This window comes from Neomonachus schauinslandi, chromosome 5 (assembly GCF_002201575.2).
Source record: "Neomonachus schauinslandi chromosome 5, ASM220157v2, whole genome shotgun sequence".
Classification (NCBI taxonomy): Eukaryota; Metazoa; Chordata; class Mammalia; order Carnivora; family Phocidae; genus Neomonachus; species Neomonachus schauinslandi.
In genome coordinates, this window is record NC_058407.1 from 168,878,418 (window position 1) to 168,893,225 (window position 14,808).

General features: G+C 55.8%; 2 protein-coding genes across 2 annotated transcripts in view; one reads left to right on the forward strand and one right to left on the reverse strand.

The window, feature by feature from the left end:
* Window positions 1-452: 452 nt before the first annotated feature.
* Window positions 453-5,561, forward strand: CLDN15 (claudin 15). Its single transcript, XM_021692512.2, has 5 exons — window positions 453-997; window positions 3,694-3,858; window positions 4,789-4,870; window positions 4,957-5,073; window positions 5,152-5,561. Exons 1-5 carry the CDS (start codon window positions 781-783, stop codon window positions 5,267-5,269), a joined length of 699 nt encoding a protein of 232 aa, XP_021548187.2. The 5' UTR covers window positions 453-780; the 3' UTR covers window positions 5,270-5,561.
* A 4,977-nt stretch (window positions 5,562-10,538) lies between these two features.
* ZNHIT1 (zinc finger HIT-type containing 1) overlaps window positions 10,539-14,808 on the reverse strand; it is a 5,529-nt gene continuing 1,259 nt past the window's right edge. Inside the window, exons 2-5 of the mRNA XM_021692473.1 lie at window positions 12,354-12,524; window positions 11,306-11,385; window positions 10,998-11,167; window positions 10,539-10,885 (exon numbers count right to left, since the gene is read on the reverse strand). Coding sequence (XP_021548148.1) covers window positions 10,864-10,885; window positions 10,998-11,167; window positions 11,306-11,385; window positions 12,354-12,524 — 443 coding nt within the window. The 3' untranslated portion in view covers window positions 10,539-10,863. The remainder of the gene's footprint in view (window positions 10,886-10,997; window positions 11,168-11,305; window positions 11,386-12,353; window positions 12,525-14,808) is intronic.

A 14,808-nucleotide genomic window follows, 5' to 3' on the forward strand; every position in this document is an offset into this window, starting at 1 on the left:
TGAGGAAGCTAGTTCTAGTTCACAGAAACAGAAACAAGCTCATGGGGCTCAAACTTCATGCCTGCGTCGCTCTGGTAAATACTGGGTCTGGTTTGAATCCGGGTTGGATGGACTCCAGAGCAGTGGGTTTCTCCCAAATAGTCTGTTCCCTTATTCAACCTTAATTTTCCTTGGAAGATTTGGCCCAAACCCTAGGTCTTTTGCGTCTTTTAAATTGTTCTCACCAACATCCAGGAGAGTGCCTCTGCTTCCCGGATCCTGCCACACCAAAGGTCTGTCTGTGCGCACTCTCTCGGTCACCTTCTCTCTCCTTGTCCTCTTATTCCGTTCTCTGGCCCCCGATGAAGGCTGAGTCAGAGACGCTTCCCCTTGGCTCCCACTGCCTTCCATGGGGGCCCCTCCTTGGCTGTATCCGTTTGTTCGTTCGTCACTCCCATAAGTCCTCTCCGCCCCCCTCCTGGGGCGGGGAGCCCAGAGGCTGGGGGAGGGGGTGGACTTTTGGCCTGTTTCTTTTATTCCCTCCATCTCTTCGTCAACAGCTGCCCAGTGCTCTAGGCTCATTCCTCTGCCCGGACCTTCCGGGAAGCAGAGACCCAGAGAGAGGGCTGACGACAGAAACCGGGAGACAGACCTGGGGTCCACACAGCAGCTGGCCCCCCTTCCTCTCTCCCCAGCCTGCCTTAACACCCCAACTTAGCCAAAACCCCTCAAGTTCTTGCGGGGCTCAGCCCCTCCCCTTCTCTGGGGCCCCCGGCGCCCCTCGGGGCCCTGCATCCCACCATGTCAGTGGCCGTGGAGACCTTCGGCTTCTTTATGGCAGCGCTGGGGCTGCTGATGCTGGGGGTGACCCTGCCACACAGCTACTGGCGAGTGTCCACCGTGCACGGGAACGTCATCACCACCAATACCATCTTCGAGAACCTCTGGTTTAGCTGTGCCACCGACTCCATGGGAGTCTACAACTGCCGGGAGTTCCCGTCCTTGCTGGCCCTCTCTGGTATGGGGTGGGGAGAGCTCCAGGGGGCAGAGGGTGGCAGGAGGCTGGAGGAGGGAGAGACCCCCAGGGAGGGTGGGTGCTGCCCATGGTCGGGCCTTGGGTGCCAGACTGTTAAGGGAGGCCTGGATCAAGCTGGGGGGAGGGGGGCAGCGCCCTTTCTGGAACTGCGGTAGAGACCTCGTCCCACGTGTCCCCCTGCCCTAATGTGACACTCCTAGTGGTTACAAGTGCAGGCACCAGGGTCTGCCTGCTGGGCTCTGGTTACTAGCTCTGTGCCCCAGGCAGGTGATATGTGAGCTTCATTGATCCCATCTGTAGGATCAGGGTAATAATCGCCCTGGCTCGTGGGATGGCCGTGTGCTGGGATAAAGCACACAGGATGTCAACGTGGTACGTTAGCGGATGTCTGCACACAACCAATTTAAGCATCTTAGCTCTGGCGTGGGAGGGCTGGGGTTCATGGGGTGAAGAGGATGCCCCACCTTGGGTTCTTGGGGTTGAGACACATACAAGCCTCAGGCTCCTGGGGCATCGGTCCCACTGCCATGGCGAGTTCTAAAGGGCCCTTTGAAAGGGAGTCTCCCCGAAGCTCTGAAGGTCTGGAAGCAGGTAGGGGCTGTATGCGTGCACGTGCGCGTGTGTGTGTGTGCTCGGCATTCTCAGGCAGTGTATTTTTTGAAGTTCTTCGCAGGCTGGAGCCTACAGCTCTTTTGGCCCAGAAAGGTTCTCCCTGGTGGCGGTCGCATCTTCCTGCTTCCTGTTCACCCTATGAGTAGCCCCCCCCGGGACTCCCCAGGGGAGTCTCCCCTCAGTCGGCCCCATGCCAGAGACCAAGAGGGGAGGACCAGGTACCCTATGCAGTGTTGCTCCCACGCCCTCCTTGGAGCCATCGTGCTCTTTCCGGTCCCCTACTGCAGGTGCAGGGTAGTGGACAGAACTAAAGCCAACACTGGGTTTGGAACAGGGCTCCACGAAATCCTCCAGGAATGCCAAAGATGCTCTGAGAAGTTAGGAGATCTGGGTGGGTCTCCGTGCCCCCACTCTTCCCAGAATCTTCTCAGACAGCAATAGGGGCTTCGTGCTTTCATCCCTCTCCCCAGGACTTACTGTGTGCAAGGCAAGTGCCCCCCAACCCCCAAAGCTCCCTATAAAAGCTGAGTACCCTCTGGGCCAGAAGCCCAGAATGCCGGGTGGCCTGAAGAGACGTTGGAGCCAGCCGACTCAGCAGCCACGGCCATTCCCACCTCCCCCACCCCAACCATACCGTGGCTTGAGGAGGGGCCTTTGCTGTGAGCCTGTCCGCCCGAGAAGGGCCCTGCTTGGAACTGCTGACGGAGGGGCAAGAGCATGCTGGTGGGGAAAGGCAGGGGGCCGCTGCCCAGCGCTGGGCGTCATCCGGGCCCCAGACATGGTTCTCGGCTCTTCAGCTGTTCCCTCTCAGCGCTGTCTCCGTGCAGCCTGTTAGTGGCCTCCTCATACCAAAACTGGGAAGCCCCGAGGACAAGCGTTAACCTGCCCAGAGTCCCACAGGTGGTAGGGGGGCTGGAACCCAGGCTGGCGGGTCCCGAGGGGAGGTCCTATCATTTAATCCCGCCCAGCCCGTGCTCCCTCGGGGCCCATCAGTAATCTCCCCTTGGTCTACCACGGCCACCTGGGGACCCAGGGCCAGGCAAGTCCCAGGTAGAAATGCATGGTGAATGGGTGCGTAGAGGATACGGGGCAGGGGAGAGGGTGGGAACTCCAGAGGGAGTGGCTGGGAGTGAGAACTTTGTCCCTCCTCCCTACCTGCCAACCCCGGGCCACTCCACATCCTCCTGGCAAAGACCCAGCCTTTGCTTCAGCACCAGAGACACTGCCCCACCCAGGGAAAGGGGAGCAAGGTCCTTGGAGTGCTTGGCAACTATCACAGAGAAGGGGGGAGGGGGGACCAGGAAGGAAGGGGGCCGTTTCCTTCAGCTTTCAGAAAGGGGAAACTGAGGCACCAAACATACCTGAGCTAGATGGGCTTGGATGGGTCCTGCGCCCGGGTATCCCACTTTCCCCCGGCGGAAACGGCCCTCGTCCAGTGACCTATAGGCCGCTGCTGCCCCCTACCGGTCGCTTCGGGAGAAAGCTCAGTTCAGGATGACTAGGGCTGTGCCAGGCACCAGGTGGGACCTAGAGAGAAGCAGGCGCGGGGAAGGGGCTGGAGTACTCAAGTGCAATTTCTGTAATTCACAACAGAGCGTGGTGGGGACCTAACAGGCCAGGGGTTCTCAGCTGGGGGTGATTTTGTCCCTCAGGGATCATTTGATAGTGTCTAGACATGTTGCTTGTCCCTCTTGGGACGGATTGCTACCGACATCTAATGAGTAGAGGCCAGCGATGCCGCTGAACATCCCGCAGTGCACAGGGCGGCCCCCAGGACAGAGCACGCTCTGGCCAGTGTCAGCAGTGCCAGGAGCGAGCCTGTCGCGAAGCCCACGGAAGCCAGGTGGGGGGCGGGGAGCAGACGCTGAGACTCCTTGGGGCTGAGGTGAGCTCCTGGGAAGGAGACTGTCTGACCCTTCAGTCGAATAGGGCCTGACGGGGAAGGAGAGGACTTGAGGGCCTTTATGCGCTGAGACCCGAGCAGGGACTGGCTGTAAGGGGCTGGCTCGGTCGTGGAGGGGAAAGGGGCCAGCTGAGGGACCCATGGCTGCGCCCCACCTCCCCAGGGTACATCCAGGCCTGCCGGGCGCTCATGATCACCGCCATCTTCCTGGGCTTCCTGGGCCTCTTCCTAGGCATGGTGGGGCTGCGCTGCGTAAACATTGGGAGCATGGAGGTCTCCCGGAAGGCCAAGCTGGCGGCCGCTGCGGGGGCCCTCCACATATTGGCTGGTAATTGGGGGAAGGGGGTGGGTGTGCCCTGCGTTGTGGTGGGGGGTTGAGGGTGGTGGCAGCGGACCCGGGGTTCCCTGTCCTCTCCAGCTCGCCACTGCCAGTGTGTGTCTCACCTTCCCCATTGCACTGACACCTGCCCTCCCTGCTCAGCAATTCCCCTCCCCCTGCTCACCCAGCCTCACTCATGCTCACCAAAATCCCTCAGCTACAAATCAGTCCATCAGCAATGTTTCTTGAGCCCCCACTAGGAGCCAAGCATGAGTGAGGTGTGTGAGAGGGACCCCAAAGGTGAGTGAGCGTCTGCCCCCCCGCCCGGCAGAGCTTACAGCCCGGCCAGGAAGACCAGAGTTGGGGGAATACATGCAAACCCACTGCACACAGTAACAACACCGGGCGACAGGCCATCTCTTTTCAGTTTGTGAGGTAGGGTGGGTCTCGCCCTCTTCTCTAGATGCGGAAACAGGCTCAGAAAACTCCGGTGACTTACTGGAGGAGCCCCCAGAGAGGGGTGAGGCTGGTCCTGCAGTCCAGGGGTCTCCCTGGCCTCAGGCCTTCACTGCACTGAGTGGCAAAGGCATGTCACAGGCTCTGGGGGCTTTGGGAGGCGGAAGGAACGGCGTCAGGGCAGGCTGCGCCGGACCATTGCTGGGGCAGCTGGATTTCCCAGGACGGGTAGGATTTGGTTGGGGCAGATTCCGAGTGAGGCAACTAGGTGATCAAGATGCGGGGCGGGTCGCGATAAAGAACGGGCCAAGGGCAGAACGTGGGAGACTAGACATGAAAGAGGGGCTGCGCTTGGGACCCTAGGAGACAGAAAGGTCAGGAGCTAGGGAGGGAGTGCAACTTGCTCTTGGACTTGCGCTACCCCCTCCTCCTCCCCCTCTGCCGGGCCTGGGGCTCGAGCGTGACCCTCCTCTCCCTCCCCAGGTTTCTGCGGGATGGTGGCCATCTCCTGGTACGCCTTCAACATCACCCAGGAATTTTTCGACCCCGTGTATGCAGGGACCAAGTGAGTGTGGGAGTCCGGCCCTGGGGGGCTGTGGGTGGGACTCGGCCGGCCGAGCTAGCGCTGCCCCGCCCCGTTCCTGTCCCCAGGTACGAGCTGGGCCCTGCCCTCTACCTGGGCTGGAGCGCCTCCCTGCTCGCCATCCTGGGCGGCTTCTGCCTCGGCTCCGGCTGCTGCCGCTCTCCCGACGCGGCCCCGGCCCCCAGGTAAGGGCGGCGTGCGGCGGCGGCAGCGGCGGCGGGGTGGGGGGCTCCCCTCCGCTGACCCAGGCCTCTCTGAACCAGGCTCCCCTACGAGGCCTCCGCGGTGCGGTCCCCCGGCCTCACTGGCCGCCTGCGCCCCGCGGCCTCGGACGAAGGCGACAGCACCTTTGGCAAGTACGGGAAGAACGCTTACGTGTAGGACGCCAGTGGACCCCATTCCCCTCCCACTGCCCCCAGCGGAGAGCGGCCCCCCAACCCCGGGCTGCAGGCCACGTCCCGACTCCGCCCCGTGGCCGGAAGCCACACCCAGCTCTGACCGCGCCTCCGGCCCCGGCCCCGCCTCTTTCGTCTGGCCAAGAACCCGCCTCCTGAGAACTCACCTCGGACTCCTGGGGCAGGACCTTCTGGGTCTGGGCGCTGGTTGGTTAAGGGGGCAGAGGCGTCCCCGACCGTTTGTATTCTGTATAAATACATGCATAAATAAATTTGTACTATGAACTGTTCAGGGATGGAGGGTGTCATGAAGTGGCTGGCCAAGCAATGGGTGGCTGGGGTGGCCCCCAGGGCCATCTCAGTCTTGGACCCCAGGCTGTCACCTGTCCCTCTCTTATCACCTTTGGACTGTCTCTTCCGAAAAAAAGACGAGAGGTTGCAAATGATTTCAAGAGTGTGGCACTCATAATTACTGACAAGAGTCATCAAGCAGCGCATATGGGAAGACCCACCTCTGGGAAACTGAAAGGGGCAGAGATATCTCCCCGGCCAGCCTGAGCTGACAAGTCCCTCTTGACGCTCGACCTTTCTCAAGGAGACAGCTGACCTTGAGCAGAGTTCCTTAAGCTGTGCCTAAGAGTGGACATCACAAATTGACAGCCCTTTGAAATTGTGTGTCAAATCAACCAGGTCTCCTGTAGGCAGATTTTTCTGGGGAAAGATTCAACGACTTCCAGAAAAGTCTCTGAACAGCTCTTCCCAGAGGCTTGCATACCAGTGGTGTGTGTGTGTGTGTGTGACTCAATGGTGTCCAACCCAGACAGAGCACTGACTGGGTTGTGGGCTGCTTGGAACAGGCCCAGTGGGAGACAGGAAAATGAAGCTATTAAGAGAGGCCTGGCATCCAATGAAAGGAGAGGGACAAGGGCCCTAACCCGGTACCCAGCCTCGGCAGTGCTGACCCTATGACCAGTTAGTCACTGGGGGTGGCCTGGGTTCTGGTCTCACCCCTTCTCCTTTCTCTTTCATCCTACCCACTCCCCTGCACTGACAGTCCCCCGGGATGGAGAGACACCCACATCTGCATTCTAACTGGGCCCTCTCTCCCGAGCCTCAGAAGTACACGCACCCCGTGTGTTTTCCCCAGGCTGGCAAATTCACCAACTTCATCGCTCTCCCCCCAGCCACTTCCTGTCATTCCTGTGACCAGCACAGTCGACCCCTGAGTCACACAGCTCCACAATGTCAAACATCTCAGGCTCTCCCTTCACTTCCCCTCCGCCACCTCTCCCAGGTCCCGTGGATTCCCCCTCCGCAGTGTTCTTCACATCCACTTATTTTGCTCCTTTCACTGCCTTCGCCAGGTCAGGCCCTCATCGTCTCCTGCTCAGGATAGGGTTCCCCCAGTCGAGCTTCTCATCCGTCTTTCTAATCCTGTCCACATTCCTCTCGTGGAGCGCCAAGCATTGTGCTGCCTTAGCAGGTCCCTAGGGCCTCGGGAGAAAAGCCCAGGACCATTAAGGCCTCCATACACCGCCCTAGCCCACCTTTCTGTGCCCCGTCCCTCCTCTTCCTCCGTACAACCGTGCTCTCCTAGCGAACTGGGGCGGCTCACTGGCCTTGGGAGCACACTGGCACCGGGGCGTCCCATGGGTCTTCCCAGAAGCTGTTAAGGGGGTTCCTGGTCAAGAAGTTTGCTGAAGTCTCTATATCCTTTTCCCCCTCACTCTCTGCTCCCATAAAGTTTATGGATGTCCCGCTGGCCAAGCCAGTTACGTGGCCAAGTGGAGAGTCAGTGTGGAAGGGACTGCACGAGAGCATGGGCCCTAGTGTCACGATCTACCCATCTACTGTGCCAAGGACTGGCCCATGGGGTTTGCTCTGTTAGCAAACCCATAGTGGGTTTCTCTCTCAAAAATGAGACCTACCCCTTAAGAAGGGTCTTACAACTCTGAGAGGCCATCAGAGTTCCTCAGGGACGCCTGTATCCTGCATGCCCGCCCCGCCCCCGCCGTGAAGAAGAACAAAAGCCAATTACATCTCCTGACACCACCCAGGGCACTTCTGACCCCAACTTCCACCTGCCCCCCGCCCCACAGCTTCTACCTCCTTTCCCAGAGCCCAGCCTGCCTCTTCTCACCCCCTCCCTGCTCTCAGGAAAGCTAACACGAGCCAGCCTCCACACTTGAGCAACTAAGTACTCGCCTTAACACGGGCATTAGGTCCCGTCCCTCCTGCATGGTCATTTGGCTATTCGGAGCTTTCAACACACTTACCCTTTTAAACAATACTTATTTCGTTCTTTGCTATAAGCTAGTGTGGCGCCAAGACACGGCTCCTGCCCTCAAAGAACTCACAAGCTAGGAGCCGAGAGAAATGTAAACAGCGGGTTGCCGGGTCAGGTGCTCGGGCTACGGCGAGGAATGTCCAGTCTTTGGAGGAACGGGCTGTCACAAGGCTCGACAACAAACTGCTGGAGGTCTTAGGCAATCATGTCAACGGCTACCACTGACTGAGAACTTTCCAAATGCCAGGCACTGGGCTGGGCGCACTGTCCCGTTTAATCCTCCCACTATCGGGGTGGTGGCTCTAAGAAAGAGTGACCTGTAAGCGACCTGTCCGAGCTATGCGGTTAGGAAACAGTAGGACCAGGATTCGCCCAAGACTGAAGACACACCTGGCCGGCTTCGCAGAATTCTGGCCTTTCCAAACTAATTCAACCAAATTCAACTCTCACTGAGGGCTGTAGGAGGGAGCCCCCAGGCTCTAGAAGCAACCTCTTCTGCCCCCTGTGCGCCCAGGAGGCTGTGCTGCTCCCTCACTGGACACTGGGACCACCCTCTACACGCTTTTGGCACCCTGTTCATTTCCCAGAGACCCGGTGTCTCCCAAGGTAGAGACCAATCTCCCCAGCACGTAGGAAGCTGGTGAGAACTGTTCAAGGCTTTCCTTGTTTTAAGTGGGGGGGTCCAGAGACCCTTCCTAGAGAATGTCAATGGAGGACTCCTGGAGCCCCCTGGCATCAGAGCAACGAGGAGCCCGTGGGTCTGGTTCTGTCCTATCAAGGTCAGCTGGCAAGCCTGAGTGTGTCACCGAGTAGGCAAATCTTACACCAGGCAGAACCTACGTGATTCTTTTCGTTACAGCAAAATATGGAACAAAGCCAGCGGATTTAGGAAATAAACCAAAGAGATGGTGCTCAGTGCAAATCTGACAGGAAGTCCAATGCAGGTGATCACAGCGAGTGCTGATGGCGTTTCTCAGCCAAGACATAGTCGTCTTTTATTCCCCTCCCTTCTTTCCTTCCTTCCTCCTTTTTTTTTTTTTTTCTGTTTTCTTGCTTGCATGTACTTCCTGATGGAGAGGAAAACTGAAAGTTTAGGACCCAGGAAAGTTTCCCTTCACGGGAGAGACAATAAATTTAGGCCAGAAGTCGGAAGCCAGCAAACCGGACTCCTGGTGTCCCAGTTACTACTGCTGTGTAATAACCATCCCAAGACACAGTGGCATGAACCACTTGATTATACACACGGATGCTGTAGGTCAGGCATCTGGGGCGTAGCAGAGCTGGCTTGTGTCTGCTCCGTGATGTTGAGGACACGGCCAGGAAGCCTCCAACGGCTGAGGATGATCTGATGCCTGGCAGTCGGAGTCATCTGGAGGGGTCTTCACTCCCATGAGGGAAGTCCGGGCTGGGGTGGTGTGAGGGCCTGACTCGGCTGGCTCTGGCGGCGGGGGCACCTGCGTGTGGCTTCCCCGTGCAATCCGGGTGCCTCGTAGCGCGGCAGCTTCAGGATGGCTGGATTTCTCACACGGTGATGGAGGGATCCAGAAGGACAATTTTCCTAGTTGACAAGGCAGAAGCTTCCCTACCTTTTACTACCCATCCTTGAATGTCACATGGTCTCAATTCTGCCACCCTCTACTGGTTGAAGCAGTCACAACTCTGCCCCAATCCCGGGGGAAGGGGACAAAGACCCTACCTTTTGATGAAAGGACAGTCAGAAAATGTACAGCCATCTTTGAAAACCACCAATTTGGGACTGTCCCCAAACCGTGTCCTCACCATCAGACTTGGAGCTGTCCCCAACACCACTGACCCAACCTCAAGTCTCCAGAGAAAGGGCAAGGAAGACACTGGGAACATTTGGGCCAGCTGTTGTAAAGCACCAAAAGGGGGGAGAAGAGGGCGCCTGGGTGGCTCAGTTGGTTGGGCGACTGCCTTCGGCTCGGGTCATGATCCTGGAGTCCCGGGATCGAGTCCCACGTCGGGCTCCCTACTCAGCGGGGAGTCTGCCTCTCTCTCTGACCCTCCCCGCTCTCATGCTCTCTATCTCATTCTCTCTCTCAAATAAATGAATAAAATCTTTAAAAAAAAAAAAAAGGGGGGGAGAAGAGCCCATGAAGGTGCCTAACATGGAATTTGCTGGATCCCATTAATATCTTATTGAGGTCATTTGTTCAACAAGTACAACAAATACATCCTAAGCATCTGCTTTGCTATGTTCGAGCGGGGTACAGGGCCTTAAGACAGCAACTCCAAGGGGCTTTATGAGCTTATAGCTTGCAGTCCACTTAGAGTAGGCATGAGTGTAAGAAGCTTTAATACCACGTAAGAATTACAGCATCCAGAGCCCCCTGGGTGGTTCAGTCGGTTAAGTGTCCGACTTCCACTAGGTCATGATCTCAGGGTCCTCAGATCGAGCCCTGTGTTGGGCTCTAAGCTCAGCAGGGAGTCTGCTTCTCCCTCTGCCCCTTCCCATGCTCATTCTCTCTCTCAAATAAATAAATAAAATCTTAAAAAAAAAAAAAAAAAGAATTACAGCATCCAGGGCCACCAAGAACAGAGGCCTCTATATCGTGAATTCCCCCATGCTTCCCAGAAATTTCTGGGTTTTCTCTGATACTAATAATTTCACACACTGCAGTCCCCGGTAAGAACAGCCTCCTTGGGACAACTGCTCCTCAGACCGGCGGCACCAAGGACAAGGGTCGCTCTCTCCATTGGGTTAAAGACCAGAGGACGAAGCCAGGGCTGGCTCCTTCCACAGTATCATTCTACCCCCGTCCCCAAAGCTCACTCTACTTCCCTGTCACCCAGTCCTGGCGGCACTCAAGTGATACTCAGAAGAACTAGAGAAACAAAAAGCAAAAGCAAACACACTCAATAAATCACCAAAAAATGACAACAAGCGGCAGCCAACAAATGCAGAGACGGGCGATGCAGGAGAATGGGATAAAATCTTCCATGGTCAGATAGGCAGACCGTGGGAGGGGTGACTGACAGATAGAAGGAAAAGCCACAGAGCAGTGAGTAGGAAGGAGACCTGTGACCAAACAGGCTCCTCCTGGTATGAAACCTTTTATTACAACAGCACGCTGAGGGCCCAGCCCACTTCCCTGCACACAGTCCCTGGGAGTAAGGAGTAAGACTGCTCTTCCCTGGCAGGTCAGACACAGCTCTGTTGGGCGAGCGAACAGCTCCTCTCTAGGTCCAGAAGAGCACCTCTGCCTTTGGCCAAGCCCTCTCCGAGGCTGGGGTGATGCGCAGAAGGCCCTCTCCTCCGGGGACGCCCAGGCTCACACAGTCCACTTCAAGCACCTGCAGGCAGAGGAAGCCCAGGATGAGGAGAGGGTCTGGGGGCCCTCGGGGCTACAAGGGAGAGGATGTGGGCCTCGGGGAGAGGGGAGAGGAGGGGGTGTTCCGAGCTCACCTGGTCTCCTGGTGGGTTCCCAGACAGCGCACGGTGCAGTATCGGGCACCACAGCTGACACACGTGTAGGGGGAGGGGAAGCCGCAGACGGCACAGAAGGGGCGCTGGGGCCGGGAGGGGGGTCCTGCACAGGCTGTCAGGTAGTTGGGGCCCTCGGCCACACTCAGGTTCTGCCGAGACAAGGGGAAGGGTCCACAACTCCTTGCCCACCCATGTACCAAACACCCACCCAGGACCAGGACCTCTATGGGCTCATTTCTTCCCTGTGGGGCCCTCCCAGTCGCTGGGCCAGCCCCTCCCCCCCTCACCTGCTCCTCCAGCAAGGCCTGAAAATTCTTTCGGAAGCGAAGTTTAAAATGATCGCCTCGAGTTTTCTTCTTTTTCTTTCCTACAAAGGAAGGGCAATTACAGTTTACCCCTTGAACGACGAGGGGGTTAGGGGTGCCAACCTCCTCCACACAGTTAGAAATCTGTGTGTAATTTTCAGCTCCCCCAAAACAACTCCAAATAGCCTACTATTGACCAGAAGCCTTACTGATAACAATAAACAGGCGGTTAACACAAATTGTATACGTTACATGTATTATAGACTGTATTCTTACAACAAAGCTAGAGAAAACAAAATATTAAGAAAATCATAAGGGAGGGGCGCCTGGGCGGCTCAGTCGTTAAGGATCCTGGGATCAAGCCCGCATCGGGCTCCCTGCTCGGCTGGGAGCCTGCTTCTCCCTCTCCCACTCCCTCCGCTTGTGTTCCCTCTCTTGCTGTCTCTCTCTCTGTCAAATAAATAAAATCTTTAAAAAAAAAGAAAAGAAAAGAAAAGAAAATCATAAGGGAGAGAAAAGACATTTATAGGACAGGACTATAAAAAACCCACGTACAAGTGGACCTGCACAGTTCAAACCCGTGCTGTTCAAAGGTCAACTGCAGTTACTTGCCACATGCCAAGAAAAACCCCATCTTTCTCTGCACCCTCATTCCCGACACCCATGAGTCCACTGCCTGCCCACGTGCTCCCCTGGGTTCCGAGTCGGCTCTTCCTCCCATGTGTGTCCCTCCCCTCACTTCCCCAACCAGCACCTACACGCATCTCATGCCCCCCTAAGGCTTTGTGTCAGAGCTGGAAGGGTTCTGGGAGCTCAGCTCCTCCATGTGCTGTATTCTCCACCTGCTAGAGGAAGCAGAGGCAGAGAGGGGAGAGCGGCTGGCTCACCGCCGCAGGAGCCAGGCCCAGGCAGAGCCAGAGGAGCTCCCCTGTCACCTGCCCACCCCCCAGCCTGATGTCCTTCTACAGTCCTGAGCTGGGCAGACTCCTCCCACTTCCTCCCGCCCTTCCTCCTCCTCCACCCGCCTCACCGGTGTCTGCATCATCATCAAACTGAGGCAGCCTTTTGCCGAGCTGGGGGAGTCCTGCATGGGGGTCGTCCTGGAAGTTGTCATTCTCCAAGGCCTCGAGCTGCCTGTTGATGCGGCGCTGTCGTGCGGCCCTGTCTAGCACCCGCCGCTGTCCAGGGTCCTGGGAGCGAACTGGATGGGGCAGAGCCAGAATCATGGGGGCACAGGAGGAGAGAAGCTAGGGTGGCCTCAGCCTCTCCTCCCAATCCCCAGACCCAACCAATGAAATGCCTCCTGGAGACCTCTCACAGCTGGCAGAAATCACACAACCACGCAGACAGGGACCACGATACACTCTGGGCTTCCTGCCTCCACTGGGACTTTAATGCAGGCCGCCTTCATCCTCGGCAACCCCATTTCCTGCCACAAAGGACACGGGCCACATGTAGAGAAGCTCATCTTTCAGCCCACCCTCAAATATAAATGTATGGGCACCCATCTTCCCTCTGTTCCAAGTGGATGCACCCCCCCACACACACACCAAGTCCCACTGCTAAACCCGACCCTTCACCTCCAACTCGAGTCCTTCCCTCCCTCCTGCATCTTCAACCCCTCTTCCCCACAGGTATTTTCCTTTCACTGGAAAAACCTGCCAAACTCTCACATGTCAACCCAACATCACAGTGACTCATCTTTGAGAGAATGATCCATGGGATGTTTCATTTCTTCGTCTCCCATCCACTCCTCAACCCCCAGCAAACTGACTCCCATTCAGTAGAAACCATTCACATTGAGGACCCCGGTGACCTCATAGGACCAAATCCAGTGTGTATTTCTACAATCCTCCTTTTAAGACACCTTGAGACTGTACCGATTATTTCCCTTGGGTGGAAAGAATGCTCTCATTTGCTTCCTTGACATGACTGCAGGTTTTCCTTATGGTTATAGACACTCAATGAATATGCGTTTTTTTTTAAAGATTTTATTTATTTATTTGACAGAGAGAGACACAGCAAGAGAGGGAACGCAAGCAGGGGCGGTGGGAGAGGGAGAAGCAGGCTTGCCGTGGAGCAGGGAGCCGGATGCAGGGCTCGATCCCAGAACCCTGAGATCATGACCTGAGCCGAAGGCAGACGCTTAACAACTGAGCTACCCAGGCGCCCCCGAATATGCGTTTAATAAAGAGATATTTTGTGCAGAATTAACAGACCCCAGTGAACAACTGGAATGGTAATAAGAGAGAGATTTAAAACAGTGAGGTCAGCAGGTGATTTCCTACAGCTGACTGAACAGCCAACAGTTGTGGGGCTCAGGAGAAAGTTCAAAATTGACAGCACCACTTTTGGTGTCATTCGCTTTTGGGTGAGAGTTAGAGCCCCATGTTTGGGGTTTAAATCCCAGGAAGAGTAAAAAGATGGAGAAAGAGATGGGGACAGCCCTCTTCTTAGCAGGGAAAGAATAGGCCACATGAGAGGCTTAGAAGAGTAGCCAGAGATGGCCCCACTGACGCTGTAGCTCAAAATTTAAAATCTTCCCATCCAAGTCCGCTTCTCCTCCTGTACACTCTTTAAGTAAATGGAACCATCTACACAGACATCCTAAGCAAGAAACCCAGGAGTTATTTTAAACTTCTCTCTTTCTCTCTCTTTATCAGGATCTGATAATTCTACACAAAATATCTATTCATTCAACAAATACTTACTGAGTGCCTGCAATCATAATAATAGCATCTACACTAAGCTCTTTGTGTAAGAGCTTTAACCTTTTATCAACCTTATAAGAGAGAGATTATCATCCCCAGCTTACTGAAGTTCAAAGGTTAAGAAGCGTGCCCAAAGCTCACATAGCTAGTACGTGGTTGGTCAGAATTCTGATCCAGAACTGCCCAGCTCTGGATCCCTGCATACTGCCTCCCCTCCAAGTGCCCGGCAGTGCGCTAGGCCCTGGGAATACACGAGCTTAGTCAGGTGGGGAATACAAATGATCAAATAAACACGCAGAGTACAGCATAGTATATGCTCGCACAAGGAAGTACAAAGTGCTATAGAGCACATGCCAGAAACACCTAACTTGGCCTTGGTGTAGTCAGAAGATTTTCCAGAGGAAAGAAAGTCTAGGTTGAGATCTGACTGAGGAATAGATGTTAGCTTGGTTGGGGAAGAGGGAAGGGTGTGTCAGGCCTTTGTACCAGCATGAGAGAAAGCTTGGATGGGAGACCATGGTGCCTTCAATAAATTATAAAAAGCTCAGAAGGGCTGCTATATAAAGTATGCTGGGGTGGGGTGGAGGGAGACTGTGGCTATAATGTCAGGCAGACCATTAAAAATCTTACCTTTAAGTATCTAAAGGAATTTGGATTTGGGGATTTACAGTGAGAAAAACGGAGATCCAGCAAAGAGTCCTTTTAAGAAAGGACTGACGTGACTGGAGGGCGCCTGGGTGGCTCAGCTGGTTAAGCGACTGCCTTCGGCTCAGG

Coding starts and splice junctions, on each gene's coding strand:
- CLDN15 (XM_021692512.2), top strand. CDS start 781: ATGTCAGTGGCCGTGGAGACCTTCGGCTTCTTTATGGCAGCGCTGGGG. Junction 998..3,693: donor GTCCTTGCTGGCCCTCTCTG/GTATGGGGTGGG, acceptor CCACCTCCCCAG/GGTACATCCAGGCCTGCCGG. Junction 3,859..4,788: donor GGCCCTCCACATATTGGCTG/GTAATTGGGGGA, acceptor CTCCCTCCCCAG/GTTTCTGCGGGATGGTGGCC.